At 46.2% G+C, this 22877-nt stretch overlaps 1 protein-coding gene across 5 annotated transcripts; it reads left to right on the forward strand.

Annotated features, from left to right (window-relative positions):
• Nucleotides 1-535: 535 nt before the first annotated feature.
• On the forward strand, nucleotides 536-22871 carry LOC6539033 (protein tramtrack, beta isoform). Of its 5 annotated transcripts, XM_039375911.1 has the most exons (6): nucleotides 536-708; nucleotides 808-1095; nucleotides 14445-14769; nucleotides 14959-15591; nucleotides 15698-15785; nucleotides 20347-22871. In XM_039375911.1, exons 3-6 carry the CDS (start codon nucleotides 14626-14628, stop codon nucleotides 21921-21923), a joined length of 2442 nt encoding a protein of 813 aa, XP_039231845.1. In that variant the 5' UTR covers nucleotides 536-708; nucleotides 808-1095; nucleotides 14445-14625; the 3' UTR covers nucleotides 21924-22871. The 5 variants fall into 5 exon arrangements, with proteins under 5 accessions (XP_039231845.1, XP_015049173.1, XP_015049175.1 ...); XM_015193687.2 differs by having other exon boundaries at nucleotides 536-1095; XM_015193689.3 differs by lacking the exon at nucleotides 20347-22871 and adding an exon at nucleotides 16986-19620 and having other exon boundaries at nucleotides 559-1095.
• The last annotated feature ends 6 nt before the right edge of the window (nucleotides 22872-22877 follow it).

The following is a 22877-nucleotide window of genomic DNA, read 5'->3' on the forward strand; positions in this document are numbered from 1 at the left end:
GCAAGTGCAGTGCGGAGAAAATAACAAACAAACACCAGCCACCCACTCTCTCTTTCTCCCTCCCCCTCTCCCACTCCCACTCTGGCCCCAAAGAGAGCGGAGAGATGGCATTTATGCTGAGCAGGCAGAGGCAGAGAGCTGAAGATGGGACTGAAGAAGAAGAAGTCGAAGAAGCCGCTGCGTCGGCAGAATGGAAACGAGGACGACCAAACTGCATTGTTGTCATATTTCGTAATACGCTGATGCAGCAGAGAAGAGAAGGGGGGTGGTGGGCGCAGAGGTGGAGCAGCAGGTCACGGCGGTGAGAGAGAGCGAGAGCGCAGGAGACTTGATTTCAACACCAGCTTATCAGCGGGAGAGCGGAAGAGCAGAAGAGCCGGAGACGAGAGAGCATAAGGGCAGAGCGCCAACGCAGCGGCGAAATGGAAATGTCAAGTTGGGGCTGCGCTCTCCCTCGCTCTCGCTGCCGGCGGCGACTGCGCTGCTCTCTTAACCATTTGGAACCCCATTCAAACGTTCGCTTCTTGCCATTCCATTTCGTCCGCTCATCCGTCCACATCCACTTGCGTTTTTTGCGCCCTGCGAGCGGGAGAGCAGCAATGTGAAACGGGAGCACAACAAATACCGCCCACTACCACTACCAATTCCCATATTCCCATATTCCATGCTACTCCCAGCTCAGTTCGTGTCGTGTGATCAAAGCTTTCGGTAAGGCTTCGGCTCGGCTTTGTGTATCCACCTTAGGGGCTCTCTGCGGCGCTCGTTCTGCCTCTCACTCTCTCCCTCTCTCTCGTTTTTGGGGCTCAGCTCAGGGACAACAAATGCGGTAAAATGGCTTCTGCGTCGACGTCGACATCCCTGCCGTTTCAGTTCTGATTGGAGGTTCGTGCGCGGCGTTTCCTCAGCTGATTTCGTTGCCTTTTGCCTTTTCGCAATCCGCTTTCGGCTCCGTGTTCGCCTCGGTTGCCAATTACGTGTAACCAACAACAACAACAGAAGAAACAGAAACAACAACAACAAGTGCTCTCGAGTGTTGCAAGCCTTCTTCCGCCGAAGAAACCGCAAAACGGATTACCAAGAATCTACGTAGAATTGGTAAGTGGCGAAATTATCCACGAAATTGTCTTCGAAAAAGGTCAAAGCATCAAGTGCTTAAATATTAAGTACACGTATAAGTATTCCTTTTCCCTTTTCAAGACTTCTCTTGAATCTCAGATAAGGATTTTATTGATTCAGATTCAAAAAGTTCCTAGGCTGTCCCTAGTGATTAGCTTCTGAGAATTAATTTTCAGATTTCACTTGAGTCAGAGTTAATTTGTTTCGTTCAAAAGAACTTGTTTTGGAATACTTTAAATGGGTCATCGCAGGAGTCGAAAATAATTGATGACTAAATCGGCAACCACAAGTTAAAGCGATCTAAGCTAGACAAGGGTCGTCTAGGAAATCTACTATAGGAGAATCTTAAAAGACTCGCAGATACATTTTCTTCTAACAATCTCCCGCTCACACGCTCAGTACATGCACCAACACACGCAGAGTCTACGCCTATTGGAAAGACGCTTTTGTATCCAACTTGCACAGATAGTGGTACAGATACAGATACAACTGCACACATGCCGTATACGGCACATGGGGAGTAATGCCGCCACACTAGATACCAGATACTAGATACATAGATACGTCCGCCGCTTATTTGTCGGTCGTGCTTCAGTGATCTCTGTCATTTGCAGTTGCCCATTTCCTATTTTATCCCCCACTTCCACATCCAGTCGTCGTTCGCCCGGCGCACCCCTTTTGATCAGTCTTCCAGTTCCAGTGCCTTCTGGTGGCTTCCAGTGGCTGCAATACATGCGGTGGCCTCAGTGATTTTCTGAATGAACCAATGGAGTGAATGTGTGAATGAGCAATCCATGTACGCAACATCTTTGGACTGCGCAAATTATTTGGATTTAGTATATGGATTGGGTAATTCGGCTTTAGGTTTATTTGATCACTTTAACGGAAGGAAATGTTAGATCAATGTTGGCTTGCCTGTTCTGAACTCTATATGTGGACTACTGTTCTCCGGAGGACGGAAACCTGACAACCCTGGCCAAGGGGCAACTCTGCACTTGCACCTGTGCGCGACTCCAAGCCACAAAGACAATTATGCAAATCGAGATCACAGCCCAAAACCCAATCTCCATCTCCGATCAGCATTTGGCTTTGTTTGTTGTGTTTATTTGTTACTTCTGTCGTTGTTTTTAATTCGCTAACCCACTTCACACAGTGGCAGCAACAAAAACAACAAAAATCATGAATTATTATTTTGTATTGGGGCGAAAAGGAAACGAATGCCCAGTCTCTGATCACACATAAATTTTGCGGTTGTTTTGTTAATGAAACGACAAGAGCAGCGCTATTGCTCTCTTTACTATACATTTCCCGCTCTCCGCGAAAGCTTTTCTGTTTGTTTGCCCACACACAAACACACTGGTGAACACCTTGCGCTCACTTGAAATTATGCTCGAATTATAACTGTTGTTTAGCCGGCGATCGAAACGGTTAAAGCAGCAATGAAAGAGGGAAAAGAGAAAGAGGATGAAATGACTAACAGCGCCAAAGCGATCTAAGCATGTGCATTGTTGTTGTTGCTGGTAGAAACCCAGAAAAAGTCGAAACCCAGAAAAGTCCAAGCGGCGTATACGCAATATCGGTGGGGGAATGGGAAAAGCGTAAGCTCTCCTATCTATTCTTCTCTCAGTCTTCCCTAAATACACGGGGCGAAAAATATTAGCCTTGCACTACTAAAGTGAAGTCATAGTAGTCAACGCCATATGTTCCGAATAATAATTATGGGACGAAATGTACCAACTTTTTCCGTTGCATTGGCTTAGTGCACGTGACTCTTTCACAAATTCTACTTAAATGTATCTGCCATTTTGCGTCAATTTCCTGCCCCTTTTTCGTATTCAAAAATTCTTCGGAACCAAATTTGCACAATACATTCCTTGATTATTGTTATTTAAAATGATTTTATATTTATTTATTTCATTCGCAAGTGCCAGCTGCCATGCTAAGTAAATGTCTGTTCGCCGTGTATACTCATGTGGTTTTTATATCTTTTGATCCATACTCCTTTTCATATTCGGGGGCTTGTGGCGTTAAATGAAATTTTCGTTGAATGCATTTCTGATTTGTATCACCTTTTGCGGAGAACGCCAGGTATTTCGCTTTCGGGTATCTGCTGCTCCGATTGCCCATCCTGATAGTACACACGTCGCGCGTGTAGCCCATATATCTCCTTTTTTAATTAGCAATCTGCACAAAAACTCCGACTACTGCAAAAACCTAAATTCAAAAGTGGAACACAAACAAAAACCGCTCAGAAGTCAGCAAAAAAATGAGGAATCAACGAAAAATACAAGAAACAGAAAAGGTCAGTGACCAAAATATGTTTTGTAACTCAGGCAGAAATCTTCGCGAAAAGAGAATGGGCCAAAAAAAGCTAAGCAAAAGATGGAAACCAGAAGGCAGTGGTAACCCTTTGGACTCCGGATATAGTTACCGTTGCCCAAAGATCATGCACTTTTAATTACATGCACTTTAAATTACAAATTTACAAGAATATTAACCAAATAAAATCTTATTTTAATTGAGGATCAGCAAAGGAACAGCTAAGGAGTACTGCAAGATATCCTTAAGGACTTCTGGTAACTTTCCGACCCCAAACACGTGGTTAGGCTCATTTCACAATTTCCGCCTGCTGGCTGAAATTAAATATTTTTTTACCGTTTTAAGCCTTTTGCAGGCCTCGCAAACATACATACGCATGCACTTTAATTCAATTAACGACGTCGACGTCGCTGCCGCTGCCGCTGCCGCAGCCGCTGCCGGCGCAGCTCAATGTCCGCGTCAAGTATACGCCCTGTGGTGCCTGAAAAACTGAAGAGCTGAAAAATCACTCACCCACACAATCGGCGGTGGATGTGTTCATCTGCCAGCCGTTTCCTATTTTGCATTCTTCACCGAACGGCCAGCGCAAAAGCGAATTTCAAAAAGGAGAGCGGATGGCCGGCCAGGCATTCGACTTAAGGCTGCGGCGAACTTATAGTACGGCGATGTGTTTGTGCGGAAAAAGGCAACATCAGCGAAAAGAAATAAACACACAGAAGTAGACAGCACACTACGAACACAGAAATGCAAATGAAATGTAATTGAAAGCAGCGCTGCCGACGCCTCTGCTACCCTTAAGCTTTGCCAGGGGACGTTGTCCGTTCCGTTCGGTTCCGTTTGTCCGTTTGTGGGACAGCCGGAGGTTGGGGACAAAGGTTGGGGCACAGTGGAGCTGTGTTTGCACTCCCCATTACCCTTACTGTTTTCATAAGTGGAATAACAATCAATTCCGATAGTCCTAATTTGGAATATATATTTCCCTGACAGTCCTTCAAGTATTTCCGTTGAAATTCCATGTTGAGCTTAGCACTTAAATGCATTATAACTGTTATGCAGTCAGTCGACAATCCTTTTTACCCATAATCATCGCATGTGCCCCACTGTAGCGCTCGCAGGGAAGCAAAGAGCACATGACAATAAGAAAAAAGCTGTGTGTATATTTTAATCCTCTCAAAGAGGATTTTTCGATTGCGGCCGCCGCTGTTGGGGCCATTTGCACACGACACCAGCAGCGCGCTTCCCAGGGCGAGGGAAGCCCCAGCCCCAGGGCGGGGTGTGTGGGTGGTAGAAGGAGGAGGATGAGGAGGAGGAGAGGCACAGGCAAACGGGAAGACAGAAAGCGAGAAGCGGGCAGAGACGTTTTCCTCGTAGCCTCCAAGGAGCGCAGACGAGGAAAGTCACCTCTAAAAGCAAGCAGCACGCAGATATCCCCACAAAACGGCGCAGATACAAGGCACACACAGATAAAAAGCACACACAGATACTCACGCACACGCGCGGACAGTGCGCGATAAGCTTAATTGAGTGCGCAGCGGTGTGGTGGGTGATGGGTGATGGAAGGTGGGAGGTGGGCGGAGGCGCAAGAGGCGCAGGAGGAGGTGGAAGTGGAGACCATGGGGATGACACTCGCACACACACCGCACTATCGACGCACGCACACACACACACTCGCACACACGGCAGGAGAGCAAGGAGAACGCTATAAAAAATATAAAAAATTAAAAAGTGAAATATACGACGACGCCGACCGCGACAGCGACAGCGACAGCGCCTTGTGGCAGAGGCCCCCGAAACGCACGAGGAGAAAGCAGCACACTGCGTGCTTTTTCTGGGCATACCCCTTAGTCAGCATCCTAGAAGGGGGATATGGGCACACTAGCCAGCGACGTCAAGGGCGCAGTCTTTATAAATCAAATAACTTATCAGAGATTGTTGCCTTAGAAAATGGTGTAAGGCTTTAAATAAAACTTCTTTATATCGGTACTATAAAAAATATAACAATTTCGTTATCGCACATCCTAACAGTAATGGGCATAGTCCAGATGACTCCCCACTTACGTGTTTAGTGTTCTGTTGCTTCGGCCTTTGTGTATCGTTTCCTTTGTTTGTTGCTTTTTGCCCAGCCGATCAAGGCGATTTCAAACGTACGATCCTCGGGATCGCCCCCTCCCAGCCCCTGCCTCCCTCTCCGCTTCCCACTTGAGTGGCTCATTTAGCTTTTTGATTCGATGGGGGGGGGGGGGGGGGGGGAGAAGGGGGCCTTCGAGGGGATATCGCCGCATGGCCGGCTGCAGCTGTTTTTCAAAAGTTTCGTCAGAGGATCGCTGGCTGGATCCCACAACTGGGTCGTTTATAAATATACGCAGCGAGTTTTCTAGCTGCGAGTTTTCTACCAACGACGGCAGGAAGAAAACATTTGGGGCGTAAATCAACCAAAAAGTTGAGTTTTCGATGCCGGACCGAACGAAGGAGGCATGTGATTTGATTTCACTTGAGTTTTCCCTGCGGAGAAAGCCCCAAACAAACACATGATTCGTTGCTCTCGAAGAATGCCGGCATTCTTGTTTCGATTCTCTCCTCTTCGCTTCTCCGCTGTTATCGCAGCAGAGCGAAGAAAGCTTTCTCAGCGGCCATGAGGCCGAAATTGTGGCAGCTCCTAGAAAAGGGCAGTCAATCAGGCATGAATCATGGGGGACAAGGTCTCTGGAGCTGGTGCCTTTATCTGGCGTGTCCCAACGGACAAAGTACATGCATGTGTACACACTGCTATCGTGGAGGTACTTCCTTCGTCCGTCTTATCAGCACAGCGCGGTTAAGACAACTACAAACATACGCTACATACGCAAAGCACGCGAGCTGATGAACTGGCGTTCTGCAGAATCGGAGGGAATCGCAGGAACTCGGGAACAGGCCTGTTCTTGGATCTCTATCGCATATCCCTCAGTTTCCTAAAATTAAGCATACTAACACTGGAGTCATCCTGGCAACACCAACATTTGAAGCACTGTTTTAGAACAACGCTGTTAAGATGTCGCAATTATCAGCGACTTTTGAGGGTTTCTGGTGGTTTGGTGATGTGGTGACCATGTGGATCGTCGTCGAGTGGCCAACCAAGTGTGTCAGTGCGAGTGCCGAGTGGTGAGCGCTGAGTGCTGAGCTGCGGTGGAACTTTCCCCGTCCGGCGGTGACCCGCATTTCGAATGTCTAAATTAAGGACACCGCCATAAAAAGCTCTGCGAACGCGAGGGCAAATGGCTGTGTGGGTCGAGGCGTGAAGCGTTCGCAGCGAAACAAAAACGCAGGCATAGATCAATAATGCTGACAGCCAGGGGCTCTGGGGGGAGTGGTAACACAGGGGGGGGGAGTGTTGCAAGACCGTCGAGGAGAGACGCCCTTCTATGGCGCTGCTGTGAGCGACTGCATTTTTGCCTGACAAATGACAGCCGAAAACGATTTGGTAATCCACGGCCCAAACAAGTCGTCCATTGGTGGTTAAGGCTTTTGGAGAAGAAAAAATAATGTACAGAGAGGCAAATACTGAGTGCCGAGAAAATAAAACACTAAAATCCCTGAGCCACATGCTGAGCTGAAGCCGTCTAGTAACTCGTATGTAGATAAACAATAAAGTTTTGGATAAAAAAGCAGTAACTTTTTCCCATTCTGAAATGAATCAATATCCCTCTAACGATGGCCACAAATCAGTCAGTGGAAGTCGCCGTTTCCCAGCTTCCAGATCCCGCCGATCGACAGGGTGAGCTCACCCGACCGAGGGCAACTAGTTTTTCCCCGGCCTCCCCCAAAACCAGCCCCATCCCTTCCCTTCCCCTCCCTTCCCTGCCGCTGCCCCTCCTCCGGCAGCCGGGTCCCCAAACTCATTTCATTTCATAGTTGACTAGTTGACTAGCCGAAGAGCAGAGCGGTTCTTTGTTGTTTTCGTTGGCGTTCACTCCTCCGCAAATGTTTGCCTTATACGAGTATGATTGGAAGCAGTACAGATATACACACGTCCACATATCGGATGTGTTACAGACATGTGGTTATGTATCTTTGGGGACACGCTGTTGTTTTTGCTATTACACGCACAATGGGACAAACAGACTTTCGCTTCCATTTTTCCTGCCATAATTGTAGTTTTCTTCAGAAAATATGTTGTTACCAATACTTACTCCAATACTTACTCCTGTTTAAACAGACTTAATATTAAAGTATTCCATTGTTAAAAGCTTTCTGAGTCTATAAAGAGGAACCTTACTTAATCACCTTAATTTAAGGCAACCTATAAAATGCAAAAACGCCGGCCAAAATCAGGTTTCAAGAAATACATTAAAGTAAACAAATGTATTTTCGAAATGTCAATAAATAAGTTTACGTAGCTATCGATCTATTGCTACTTTGATGAAGATAACGATATATAATGAATTTATCATCATTCTCTAGATATTATTAGATAGTATTTATATGTACATTTCGACGATTAAAACCGCATAAAAAGTATCTGTAAACTGAAATGTGAATTAATTGCAATTCCTGTGGCTGTCATAAATTGCGATAAAAAATCTCGAATGATCTCCATGGTGCTTCGCGGGGATTCCTCTATGGCGTGTCTATTATTAAATTTCTCTATGAATGAAATCATACACATACAATGTACATTCACATGTATGTATGTACTTACATCCCAGTACGTTGGTGGGTGGGTGTGGGTGTGTGAGTGTGTGTTGAAACCTCGGTTACACTTGAATGACAATTTTGAAACCCATGGGGGAGAGACTTGGTCCGAAAGCCAGAGTCCTACGGTGCGAGTGTTGGTGTGGCATTGACAACGGCCCCTCGAAAGCCCCTTCTCTTGGGGGGCTTACGTGCTTGGCTGCTAACCTTTTTCCAGTCTGCGTTTGCGTTTTCATTTTTTCCGTTTCTGTTTTTGTTATGCTTTAAGCCAAGCTTTTTCTTTTGGGTGCCTACGTGCAAAGGAATTTTACACTTGGCGAACAAAGGCGCAGAAAGCGCTAGAAACCGCCGCAGCTACAAAAACAACAACGGGACTTTATGACAGCGACAGCGACTGCCAAGCGTCGTCGCTAGAAAACGAAGCGGGGAGAATCGCTGGGAAGAGCGAAGACGGTGCGCAAAGACCGAAGACCGAAGAGCGAAGAGTGGGGGAGCAAGGGTGCAGGGGAGCAGGGGGCAGGAGAGTTATGAATGTAACCAAAGTACAAAAAGCCGAGCTTCCAGCGGCGACAATTTGTAAGCCAAGAAGGAGTGGTGCGGAGGGGGGGTGGGCAGGGGCATTAGAAGAATCACACACTGGAAATAATCAGAGTAACTTCTTTGTACTGCAGAGAAATGTCAAAAAGTGGGACGCAATGACCAAATACAATTAGATATTTCTTAAATAAATTTAAAATAAATTAAATATTTAATCTAGGACCCAATTTTTCTCTCTGTGCAGAAGGAGGGACTTGGGAGGTTTTAGGCTCCAGACGCGGCGATCGGCGGCAGGAAGGCGTCAAAGCAGGAGGATGGCTGGGAGGGGGGCAAGGGGAACAGGCGGTCGGCACATGTGTTTGGTGCCAACCTGCGATACCTGTTCCGCCGTTGGCGTCGACGGAACACCAGAATCCGGCCACATAGCCAGCAGCTAGCAGCTAGCAGCAGTTACTCAGTTAGTCAGTCATCAACACAGATACGCTGGCACCACTACCCACACACACCTTGGCGTTAGGAGAGCTAATGTGCCTCTCTTTCTCTCTCTGGGCCAACTCGGTGGCTTTTGCTGTTTACACGGCACAAATAGCGCTAGAGGAAACCAAAAAACCAAAGGCCCCTTCGGTCTTGCATCCCCCTCGATCTCACGCACTTTGTTGCCAGAGGGTGGGGCAGGGTGAGGGGGATGAGGAGGGGGAGCACACACGCATGTAGAAATCACAGGCTCTGGTGGTTTTCGGTTGACTCGGCGGCGGCTCAGTTTGCTGGATTTTCACATAGTTCGATATGCTGCGGGGGCGACTGTTGCGATTGTGTGTGGGCCACATGTGCCAAGTGTCACGCACACACACACTCGCTTAAGTAGTGGATATATAGATATATAGATATATAGAAGGTCCCCCGCCAGACGAGACTTCGACCACAACAACAGCCCCAGAGCCAACAACCCACTTGGAGCCGAAGATATTGGGTAACAATTGGCAGCCTCCGAGGCCCAAAGGGTCTATAACGCACATAAATAAACAGGTTCACTAAAAGATAGACAATCAAAAACCTTGTGCCGCTAGAGACTTAGCATGAATGTCAAAAGATATTCATTTCTATTATTTGAATTTCTCCAGATATCTTCTCTATATCTTTCTAATTCTCATATCACAAGGACTTAAGACCCTTAGTCGCGATAATTTGAAAGTCAAGGAAAGGCTTCAAATTGTTATCCAAGGACCTTCCAGGGAAGAATATTATATAAAAAGCAAGCTGTCATGGGATATGCAAGGCATACCAGATTTCAATCCCTCACTGGCTGTGAAAATCCCACATTGGGAAACTCATTCGTTATAATTGCCCATCCTCACTGCCGCATTTCAAACGGGTCTTCCTCCGAGCAATGTACAAATTCCGTTTTCACTCCCAGCCGAATTTGAAATTTCAACATCATCATCGTGGTCTGTGGGAGAAGAAGAGGAAGCATCGTTAATTTGTGAGCCCTGTCACCGATTATACTTCCAACCTCCGCTCTCACACACACACACGCATACACACATGCATCTACCGCCCCACGGAACTCATTGTTGTAGCTTTTTAGCTGATAAAATTCAAGCAGGAGAGCACTCCCCGCAGCCAACTCCCCCCACCCCACGCCCCTTTCTGTGGGGAGTGGGGAGAGGAAGTCATGGAGCGTAGATAGAGCGGTTTATACGTACTAGACTAGAGCAGCGACTAAGTAGAACGGCAACAACAATGGCAAAGGCAAAGGCACAGCCCCACTGCACAGGGAAAAAAGGGAGTGAGGAGTGAGGATCAACCAGATCGCATATCTATATGCATATGTATGATTTCATTTGCTTAAAGGAAGTGGGAATGTCCTAAATGATTTTATGATGTATTCTATATTCTAAGCTAATGGGATGCAGGTTCCAAAAGTATCTAAAGCTGCGCCCTAATGGCCTTTGATCCTATTTCTCACCGTGCAGCCATGCCCATACAATGGACCCATAGACCCCAGAGTCGGAGTCAGAGTCAGAGTTCCAATCCCAGGCAAAGCTCCACAAAAGCCACTCAAAAGTAGAAAAAACTACACAGTCTGAAAAAATTAAATAAAAAACACCACCAACAACACGCAATAGGGCAAGGCAAACAACAACAGCGGCAGCGGCAGCGGCGGCAGCGACGTCGACTGAGAAACAGCAACAGGAATTTACGATTCAGTGACTACCTTATTGTTGTTGTAGTTGTCTAGCCTGGGTGTGTGTGTGTGTGTATGTGTGAGTGTGCATTTGTTGCTATTTCACCTGGGCTGGGGAGCTCTATCTCTGTGTGTGTGTGAGAGCCTATTAGGCGAAACGATCGTTTCCGTTGCAAGGGGCTAAGGGGTGGGGATGTAGCTGTGCTGGGTTGTTGTTGCTGCCGTTACGCCTTCAGCCAGTTAATAATAGACAACAACAACAAACATAATAACAACAACAAAATACCCACCAAGGTGTGTAGGATAAAAACACACGAACAAACTATATAAGAGCGAGGGAACTGCGCTCAAAGCTCGTTGCTTAGGACCCGATCCCCAATGGCTGTTGAGTCAATCCACTTGTAGAATTTACAGCCCGCTTACGTAATCCCTCGCCTAAAAAAACATCAGCAAAACGCTCCTGCCAACCAGCACAAAGGCATGCAGTGGAACACCCCTAACTAGAAAAGGGATTGGGAAATAAGTAGTTCCAAAGTCACTTACAGATTGTAGGCCCTGGAAAAAACTTATTAATGTATGTTGATGAATAATTAAATTTTCATGCGATCCTCATCATACTTTTTGAAACAATCTTCATTATTTAATGTTATACAAATGTCCAAGGTTTTCAACAAAAAGATTCAAAGTTTGAGGCTCGTCAATTTATCTGAGTATCCACTGTACGTCCACCACGCCTTCTTTGCTGGCTCTCGCTTTTCCACATGCTTTCCGATGTTTCGGAGGCCTGGAAAACCCCAGCAAAGCTGCAGCCCAACCCCAAATGGCTTCCATAAAGAGCCCAGCCCAGAAAGTTGCCCTTACAACAACAAAACCTACAATGCACTTCTACAGCGGCGGGAAGAGGCGGGCGATACAACAACTCATCAACTGTTGCACACCCGAAACGTTGCTGCTGCTGTTGTTGTTTTTGTTGTTGTCGGCGGTTTCCTAGCTTTTTTCCAGCGTGTTTTTCTTTTTAACCCCGTTTTGCTGGAAATTAAAAATTCAAAAAGTCAAAGGCGCAAGTAAGAGAGCAAGAGCAGCTCTCTCGCTCTAGTGTTCGGTCTCTCTCATGTTTGGAGACTCGGGGACCAAGCGAAAAGTCTCCACGAACCAACCGCAGCCCTATTGCCTGTTTGTGCGCGTGTGTGTGTGAGCAAGAGCGTTCCTTTCGAGAGAGGAGGATTTGCCGAGTTGTGTGTGTGCACGAAGTAGAAGAAGCAGCGCTGGCAGCGACGCCGACCGCGCTGCCTTGGCGCTCGGGAACTTGGAGCCCAGTTGCCGATCGGATCGCCAGAGGATCGCCGCTCACTCAGTGTATTGGTGTCAAGCAAGACGGACGAAAAATTGCCGACGACGCGCCGCTGCCAGAAAGAGAGTTTCTTCCGCTCCGCTCACGCGCGCCCCCACTCTCTATATGTTTCTTGCTCTCGCGCCGAGTTGTGAAAATTTCCACAAGTTAAAATTAAATGAAAAAAGTGCAAAGGAAGCAGGCGAAAGAAATAGCGAATAGTAATTTCGGTTTAACAACTGCGGGCAGTGTACTAGTAACCCTTTAAATGTGATGAACGAGTGAAGAAACTTATGAGTGTATTCAAAGAATAAGTTCAAACTTTAAATAAGGTGCTTATAATGTTTTTTTAACATATATAGTGTTAGTTTTCTAAGAACAAAATTTAAACTTGAAATCTGAAAACTTACATATACATACATATGTATGTAGTCGTATACAAAGCAGTGACGAGGAACAAAAATGGAAGGCTGTATAGTTATTTAGGACCTTGTACATGCGATATCTGCGATATAATCCCCCCAGCCAAAGAAACCTCCCTTTCTCGCTCGCTCAGTATCTCCGTCTCCTTCCGAAGGCGTACACGTACCCAAAGGGGGTGTAAAGCAGAGCGTATGTGTGCGTGTCCCCTGTAAAGTGATCTCCTCTCCGCAGGCAACGGCCCACCCCTAAAACATCCGCTCTTATCAGGCGCAGTGTGCGTGCGTGTGTGTGTGTGTGTGCGCGCGCCTGGGGAGGGGGGTGAGTGAGCAGCGAATGTCGGCAGCGCAGTCGGCTTCCTGCGTCGAGGACTTTGACTTATTCAGTCTCTCGCTAGTCTTTCCCGAGTGAGGACGTGTCAACTGGAATTGATCCTCTCTGCTGCACTCGCTCTTACTTTACTTCACACCAACGGTAAACGAAATAATAAAAACTCAGCAACTTGTGGCAGAAAAACAATACAATTCCATTTGAAAGCCAGCCATTAGTGAGAAATACACTTACATATTTGTGCGATCGCGCAGGCGAAAAAAGCTTTTCCCGCTAAGCTTTTCTAGTAACTGTTTGGCGGTGCCAGTGTGTGTTTGTGTGCGTGCAGATCTCTCCCGCTCTCTCCCCACATTGAATGGTTTCTCAATTGATTTGAACAAGTGCATAAAAACAATAACAATTGCAAACAAACGAAGAGTGCAAAGCATAGACAGCAAAATAGAAGCGTGGAAAACATAAAGCAAACTAAAGAAACCACATTCATGTGCATGTGTGCCAGGAAGACGACATGGGAATTTCGTGGGCGAGTGGGAATGATTTTCAATTAAGTGTACAAAGCAACTGAAACTGCTGCGGCGATAAGATAAGAACGGCAGCGGCAAATATTTAGCAAGTGGAGGAAGCAAGAGGAAGCGTGGTTTCAAGACAAGGATTTTTTTGTTGGAATTGCGACCGCCGAAAGTGAGATAACGGGGACTCGGAAAAAACGTGCCACGAATATTCCATTTTCGTGACTTTCCTCTGATGGAATTAAGGCTAGTGCGTGTGTGTGTGTCTGTGTCGTGTTCGTTCCAGTTTCCAGTTGGCAGGCCTGTAAAGTTTTCCAGTCAGCCTGTTCCATTTGTTGCTCTCCTAATTCCACACCCTTTGGCAAGATTCCAAGTCATTCACGCTGTTGCTGTCATTCCAGTCGCGGGCTCTCTTTCCCACACGCATACACGCATATACGCACACAGCCGTTGCAGTGCTAGTGGCGTGGCTTTGTTGTTGTTGCTCTTGCCTGCCTGCCTGCCCATTTGAAACACATTTGAAATTTCCTCATTTACTTTTCCTCATCGGGGCCTGCATAATGTGCTCGTCTCTGACCCTTTGGGGTCGACTCTTAAATTAAACTCAATTGGAAGTCGGCAGCGCGCCAGCAGAGCATTTTCCAGCTGCAGGACTCTACGCGGTTTGGGTTTCGAGAAGGCGAGTGTACAGTGGAGCTTGGGTAGATAGCAATATCATGACGACAGCTAGAATTTCTTTTACTTGGATAACAAGCTTGGTTCCCGCGTTTTTAAACCACAGTTCTTTTATTTTGGAACTTTTTCCTGAAAGTATAAAACAGTAAATTTTTCTAACTGTATATACCAACAAAATAGTTAACATACGAGAACCTTTTTATAATGCTTAGAAATACACGAAAAATACTGATGATATACATAAACACATGTACATTTTGTTGTACATTGTTGTTTTGTACACATTGTTGTTTTATGCTTAAAGGCCCACTTACTAAATTCCTAGAACTAACCTTTAGATTTCTCTTGATTGCAGCACGCTCTGGAATATATGTTTTAGCAGCTGTCAGGCCCCAAGGAGTAAGAATCCCAGCCCAGGACAACGAAAGGACCTTTGATGCACGCAGGGCAACCGAACCGCCCCACTTGCATGAGGACATAGACCGCGATCGCACACTCACTCGCACATCGCTTAGTGACGCAACCACAGCCTCCCAATGAAGATGGCATCTCAACGCTTCTGCCTGCGGTGGAACAACCACCAGAGCAACCTCCTCTCCGTCTTCGACCAGCTGTTGCACGCAGAAACCTTCACAGATGTGACGCTGGCCGTCGAGGGGCAATACCTGAAGGCACACAAGGTGGGTGGTTAAGACTGTGTAATTAATAATGATCAAAATCAGAAAAATACCGTCAGTTTAGACTCTTTAAATTAATTTAATTTGTAACAAAAAAGAATCTTTAATTTTCATAAAGCAATGTTTTTTGAGGACAAGAACATTTTTAGTTTACATTCCGTCACTTGAACTAAGCTAATTGATTCTCCACAGATGGTGCTATCCGCCTGCAGTCCCTACTTCAATGCGCTCTTTGTAAATCACCCGGAAAAGCACCCAATTGTCATACTTAAGGATGTGCCCTACTCGGACATGAAGTCGTTGCTAGACTTCATGTACAGGGGCGAGGTCTCAGTGGACCAGGAGCGACTCACTGCATTCCTGCGCGTGGCCGAGAGCCTGCGCATCAAGGGCCTCACCGAGGTCAACGACGACAAGCCCTCGCCGGCAGCAGCAGCTACAGGAGCGGGCGCGGTGGGCTCTGAGAGCACACCCACTCCTCCCCAGCTGCAGCGCATCCAGCCGTACTTGGTGCCCCAGCGGAATCGCTCGCAGGCCGGCGGTCTGCTGGCCAGTGCCGCCAACGCCGGAAACACGCCCACCCTGCCGGTGCAGCCATCGCTGCTCAGCTCGGCCCTGATGCCCAAGCGAAAGAGGGGCAGGCCACGGAAGCTATCTGGCAGCTCGAACGGCACGGGGAACGACTACGACGACTTCGATCGCGAGAACATGATGAACGACTCCTCCGATCTGGGCAATGGCAAACTGGGCAACGAGTCCTACTCCGGCAATGACGATGGCTCCGACGACAATCAGCCGACTGCAGGACACACGGATGATCTAAATGTAAGTGTGCTAATCACTTTCTGCACTGCAACTTCATTTAAAACATTAAGCGTCCTTCAAAAATATTCCTTGTGACTAATTCATTTTCGTTTATTCCCATCCACAGGAAAGTCGCGATTCTCTGCCCTCGAAACGATCAAAGAACTCCAAGGATCACCGCGTAGTGAGCCAGCATGAAGACAACAGCACTTCCGGTGAGTCCTCTTTACCAATACATTCCCGCATAGATAGAGCGATGCATTACCTTCATAGTCGTAAGATCATTTGCCTAGTCCTAAGACAATGCACCATCAACCATTATTAAGCCGACTCTCATGTGCACCCTGCAAAGACATATACCGAAATCCAACTCAATCCAATACAGAGCCAGGCTGAAGTCACATAACCACATTCGACCAATCTCATCTGCGAATATCGGAAAAGCTAAAAGGGATTTTACGCATTTCAAGTAGTAGAAATCTAATAGCAATAACTCGCGTCGGTTTCTCCTCTCCCCCGCTCAGTAAAAAGTGAAAAAGAAAATGTTCAAAATATAAAAGAAAAGAAAATGTGAGAAAATAATACGAAAATTGTTAAGTGAATTCGAATAAGCAACGTTCGAGGCATCTTCCGTCCGTCGGCAGGTGAGTGTCCCCAACAACCAGCTAATGCAGTTGATGCCCAAGAAATGCAAATCCACCAGCTGACGAAGAGATTATTGTGAAGTTGAGAATCGGGTTGAGCTCACAGGGATTCATGGCCGACGTGATAAGAATGATCAAGAAATACATACAAGTAGCTAAAAAACTTTGTCCAAATTTACCGCGCCTCAAAAAGTCAAAAGTAGCAAGATAACTCCAGAAACTGAAACAAATTCGCCACCTCTCATGACCATCACTCACAACGAAATGCTGATCTCTGTTGTCCATTTCCGATCATCTCCTCGAAACAATGCAAAAATTAACAAAAAAACAACAACAGGAAAATCAGTTGATCAACTGAAAACTGTCAATGAAAGCAGCAAAAGAAAAACTTTCGAACTCGCAACGCGTTGAAAATGGCTTGAAATCCCTATAGCTTTTCCGATCCGATTTGAAACTCTTTCTCTCACTCGCTCGCGTCATGTGTTTTGCCTTTCTCTCGCATACATCCTGCACACTCAAATCTACACCCAAATCATATCATACTATACTATACTTATACGCCAAACATTTGTAAAATTAAAGCTAAAGGTGCACCAGAAAGAGATTCATTGAATTTTAAATAGATTTGCATTATCAAAAACTCATTTTGAGAAGTTGCTTTTGCAAAACTTTAAATTTAAATCCAAAAAAAACTTGCAGATGATTGTGGCGTATAAAAGTAGTATTGGCCAGTGAAAGCACAGAGTTAACCTATTTATTTACAATTTTTAGACGGAAACGACAGCGACGGCGAAGGTCTGGACACATCATATATGGAACCCCAACTTATGTTGGACGAATATGACGAGCCCGTAGAGTTCAAGTACAACCCGCTCACCGACAACAGCTCACCCACGCAGGACCAAACGGATGGCAGCCACCTCAACGAGCAGGCGCGCCAACAAGCCTTCCTCATCGCTGCCCAACGGAAGCACCAGGCGGATACAGCAGCAGCGGCGGCGGCGGGCGGCGGACTCAAGCTTAATATTATCGGAATGGCGGCTGGTGGGGCGCAGGTGAAAAGCATGGTCAGCATACCCAAACTGACGCCCATTGGCAAGGTCAACGCCGCCTCCACGCCACTGGTCTCGCCTGCCGGCTCCTTTTCCACGGCCTCGGTCAAGCCGCGCGTCCAGAAGCGGCCAAAATTGGCCAAACAGAACGGCGATGTAAAGCCGGCTGTGTTCTCCAGCCAGGACTACCTCGACATTTACAACAGCAACGACGGATTCAAGTTAAAGGCCGCTGGTCTGAGCGGAAGCACACCGAACCTGAGTGCTGGAATGGGAACTCCCTCCGTGAAGACCAAGCTGAATCTGAGCAGCAATGTGGGCGAGGGCGAGGCGGAGGGCTCAGTGAGGGACTACTGCACCAAAGAGGGCGAGCATACGTACCGCTGCAAAGTCTGCTCCCGCGTCTACACGCACATCAGCAACTTCTGCCGGCACTATGTTACCTCCCACAAGCGAAATGTGAAAGTGTACCCGTGTCCCTTCTGCTTTAAGGAGTTTACGCGCAAGGACAACATGACGGCGCACGTGAAAATCATCCACAAGATCGAAAATCCCTCGACGGCGTTGGCCACAGTGGCGGCAGCGAATTTGGCAGGCCAGCCACTGGGAATTTCGGGTGCCTCGACGCCTCCGCCGCCGGATCTAAGTGGTCAGAACTCAAATCAGTCGCTGCCAGCCACCAGCAATGCGTTATCCACCTCCTCCTCCTCGTCGACGTCCTCGTCCAGCGGATCCCTGGGTCCGATGACGGCCTCCTCAGCACCGCCAGCACCAGCAGCTGCGGCGCAGTAATCTCTAGACACCTCACACCAAGCCCAAAAAAGCACACACTCAAAGAAATAGTGAAGGTTGAGGCACCCGCTAACGATTGGATGAAGCATGTTGCAGCGCCAGGCGCTCGGATTTTTTCGGGATTTTGTTGTTGTTGGGGGGAGGGAAGTTAAAGTAGATTTTTGTTGATTTTGTTTTTAGTTTTTTACTTGGCTTCGATGGAGCTGCAGAAATCTCCAAGCCAGCAGACGTTTTTATGTTGTGCAATTTACCTTTTCAGTTACAATTACATTTACACTTATTTTCTAAAGCCCTTTTCAAAGACCCGATGAGAACACAATGCTAATTTAATCCTACCAACTACCCTTAAGATTTACGATTATTATTTATCCCCGATCGCCGACCACTTGTCGATCGTTTTTTATTAGCGCGTAGTCAAAGGCTAACACTTTACAAACCCATCCATTAGGGGTTGCCTTTTTATTGGACACCAGAGCGGCCTTATATGAGTGTATCCGGGCAAGAGTTACACTAAAAACCGAAACTAAACCTGCACTTTTAGATAATTAAACTATATATACACACACGGATATGTTATACATAATTATATAAATAATATATATAAACATTGAATGGTATGTCTAGCTGTAGTTCTATTAATTAATTTATCAATATCACTATGTTCAATATGCTAATGTTAATGCTAAACAATTATTACAAGCCGAAATCTGAGAAACAGAAACAGAAGCAGGAGAATCAATGTAATGTTAATCATGCGAGAGGGAGCGCAGATCTACCTTGTTGCCTTCAAATGAAGCTAGTTAAAAGTTAATCCCGGGTCTGGGTCAAGGTCGTTGGACCCCCAGCACCCGTCCACCCCCTCACCCACACCGTTCCCCCCCGTAACATCCGAATCGCGGCGAAAGATTGAAAATGTTTCGCCGGGGTCGTCGATAAAGTGTAACTACAGATAGTAACAGCAACCATAGTTGTAATGATAACGCTAATATTAATGAGCATAAAGTAAACCTAATTTATCTATCAAACGATTTATGTTGTATATCGGAGGCTTAAATTATCGCCAAAGAAAATGAAAATCAAAAACAAAACAAAACAAAAAGGAAACAAAACAAAAAGCAGTTGAAATCCAACAGTAACAACACAGAGCAGTCGCAGCAGACCACAGAAAACAGAGTGTAAAATTGCAAGATATTGTTGTTAATGCGAAACGATCTCCAAACAAAATAAAGAACTTGAAAAGTAGACAACACGTAATTCCTCAGTCAAGTAAAACGTTCAAATTTGTTGCAATTCGAGAACTAAGAGACATGAGAAACATTCAAAAAATTACTATAATAATAACTGCAAACAACTGACAGAAACAGAAACAGCAAACAAATTGAAACAAAATTAAGCGCAATCAAATAATAAACAAGCTGCGTACGCTAACTTATTAAATAATTTTGTTTTTAATTCTTTATTTAGTGGTAGCTAGTGCAATTTAGTTAGTAAGCCGCCGTCTCCCAAACACAGACTAACATCAAATATCGCAAATATCGCAAATATATTTCCACCCAAAACGATCCAATCTTCCAAACTTCTCTTTTGGCGTTAATTTTAAACAATCAATCAAACAGGTCATGCATATTTATTTGTATGTGTATTGTTTGTACTATATTTTACTTTATTTTTAGTCTACTTTTTTATATGAATATATATTTACATATATTTTTGCATTCAACAACTATAAACCTTCAGCAATTTTCTCGCTTTCAAACAAAAATGTCCAAACTCGAAACCTGAACGAGGAATATAGCTACATATATAGAGTCATGCTTTGATGCCCAAAGAAAATGAAAGATAAGAATGAGAATGAGAATGAGAGAATCGTAATGCAAGGCAAAACTTCCATGTGAAAATGAGAAAATTGTCTGGAAATTGTTGGTAAACATGGTTTCCGTTTAAATTAGCTAATTACGAAACACACACTTTACGATATATCATACGATACGATACGTTAAACATAATTACTAAATAGTGAAATAGTGAATCACACGCAATATTAATCAAGCAGATCATTTATATTATCGTTTAAAACTGACCAACAGAAGAAAAATAAAATACACAATGCAAAAAACACTCGAAACAAAATCAGTTCTGAAACACAAAATTGATTGTTTTAATTCAATTTTTGGGATCTGGGATGAACAATTGAACTTAACACATATGAATGAATAAATTGTGTTAATTGGGTCTGGACTAAATAATATAACAAAATAACTCATATACATGAAACATCTTAATTGCAGTTACTCCAACCAAGGCCACTCCAGAGCTCTCCCAGCGGCTCTTCGGCTCCTCTTCGACGACCATCTCAACAGCGGCTTCAGGCGGCGGTGGTACTGCCCTTTCGGAACCCATTTCCCTGCTGGAGATCAGCGATGAGCGGGACTCCGCTCCGGTTCACCTGCCCACTATTTTGGGCCTGAAGATACGCGCCGTTAACACCACAACGCCCACGCAGCAGGGATCTCCTCAGACGCCCACGAAGTCCAAGCCGAAGATGAAGCAGGTGACGGGAGGCAATAACAGCAACTCGCTGCTCAAGCAGCAGCTGCGAGGTGGAGCCAAGGATCCCGAGGTGCCCGCCGCCCCCAGGCTCACGGTGGCAGTGGCCCCCAATGCCATCCTAAATGTCGAGGATCAGTCCAAGGAGATCCCGAAGAAGAACCAGGACGAGGTGAACGCCTGCCTTGGTCTGCACTCGCTGGCCAATGCCGCCGAGCAGCAGGCCGCTCAGGTGGCCAGCAGCGGGAACCTGCACCACCAGCTACTGCTCCACATGGCGGCGAACAACTCCATGCTGAACACCACCGACTACTACCAGCAGCAGCAGCAGGAATCTCCCTCGAGTGCTGGCCAGTTCATGGATGACGACATGGACCTGCTGTCCCTGAATGAGCAACAGATCAAAGGCGATGAGCCCGATCATGAAATGGTAACCCTGGCTGATGAGAACGCTGGTTTGCCTGGCTATCAGGGACACGAAGCGGAAGCCACACCTAAGCAGGAAGGTTCACCTGCTCCGGAGACACCAACGGCGCCACCACCCACACCCAGAAGTGGAAAGAAGGGCGCCAAGCGACCCATTCAGCGGCGGAGAGTTCGGCGCAAGGCGCAGTCGACGCTGGATGACCAAGCGGAACACCTGACGGAGATGTCCGTGCGGGGACTGGACCTCTTCCGGTATGCGAGTGTCGTGGAGGGCGTCTACCGCTGCACCGAGTGCGCCAAGGAGAACATGCAGAAGACATTCAAGAACAAGTACAGCTTCCAGCGACACGCCTTTCTCTACCACGAGGGCAAGCATCGCAAGGTGTTCCCCTGCCCCGTGTGCTCCAAAGAGTTCTCGCGACCAGACAAAATGAAGAACCACCTCAAGATGACCCACGAGAACTTTACGCCGCCAAAGGACATCGGAGCCTTCAGCCCCCTAAAGTACTTGATCAGCGCAGCGGCTGCTGGGGACATGCACGCCACGATCTATCAGCAGCAGCAAGATCATTACCATCGGCAGTTGGCCGAGCAGCTGGAGCAGCAAAACGCCTCCTTTGACAGCCGGGACAGTTCGCTTATCCTGCCTGACGTGAAGATGGAGCATGCGGAAGACCAGGATGCGGATCAGGAGGCGGAACTGAGCGATGGTGGCTACGATGCCTCCAACCCGGCAGCAGCAGCAGCCGCCATGCTGAGCCTCCAACATGATGTAATCATCAAGGATGAGATACAGATCTCTCCGTCGCCCTCGCCCACCCCGCCCGCCTCCTGCGCTGTGGCAGAGGGCAAGTCCTTGGCTTTGGCTTCCACGGCACAAACTGCAACGTAAAGACTTTGAAGGACTTTGAAGAGTTGCGGAAGGACTACGAACGCACAACAACGTTTTACCTTAAGCAGCGAGCTCTGAACTCGGAACTCTGAACTGTAGAATACTTCATAGCAACATAAGCAACATAGCAATCGTGGCACTCAAACACAACACCAGACTCAAAACGATTTTTAGTTAAATGCTGTAGTCTAGTTAATGTAAACCCGTAAGCAATATTATTTCTAACACTTGCTCCGTCCAGAACGCCTCTTTTTTAAGCAAAACTAGTGTGTAACTTTACTAGGCTAGGACATAAGTTTTGCCCAATCAAGCAACGCACACAGTTCAGTGAACTTTAATGACTTTCGGCTTTAGTTATAAACAATTCGACTGGCCGCTTACTGGATCCGCATGCGATCCGTAAGGCAAGCAACTTTAGAACTTTTCATTTCTCTTTGTGATTTTGTTGAACCTTTTTATATAGACCTTTGTTTTTTTATTTTTTGTTGTACATAGCTATATTTTGTTTAATACTCAAAGTCCGTAGTATAATTTTGTTCATTTCCTTGGCAACAAGTTGGAATCAAATGTATTGGCTATTTGTGCAATCTTCAAAACGAGTTGGTGGCCACTGAGGAACCCGACAGCGCGGTTCTGCGGCCCCACGAAATGTTGTAAACTTAATTAACTACTAAGGCCACTTAACTAGGATCTAGGCGTAGTCATAAGGCATTGGATCAATGTTCCAACGTACAACAAAACGGACTTCCAGTGAAGAAATTAACTGATATTTATACGGAATCCCAATCTGGTATTATGTATTATGATTCTTACAGTTTACTTAACGCAACAAATACGACTTAAACGTGTGCGCTCAATCACTAGAAATTATAGTTGCGATTTTAGGATAACTTTTCATGGAGAAACCATAAACGAGTTTTTAATAAAGAACATTTTGCTGACAAGTGATTTCTG

The sequence above is a fragment of the Drosophila yakuba genome, chromosome 3R (assembly GCF_016746365.2).
Source record: "Drosophila yakuba strain Tai18E2 chromosome 3R, Prin_Dyak_Tai18E2_2.1, whole genome shotgun sequence".
Classification (NCBI taxonomy): Eukaryota; Metazoa; Arthropoda; class Insecta; order Diptera; family Drosophilidae; genus Drosophila; species Drosophila yakuba.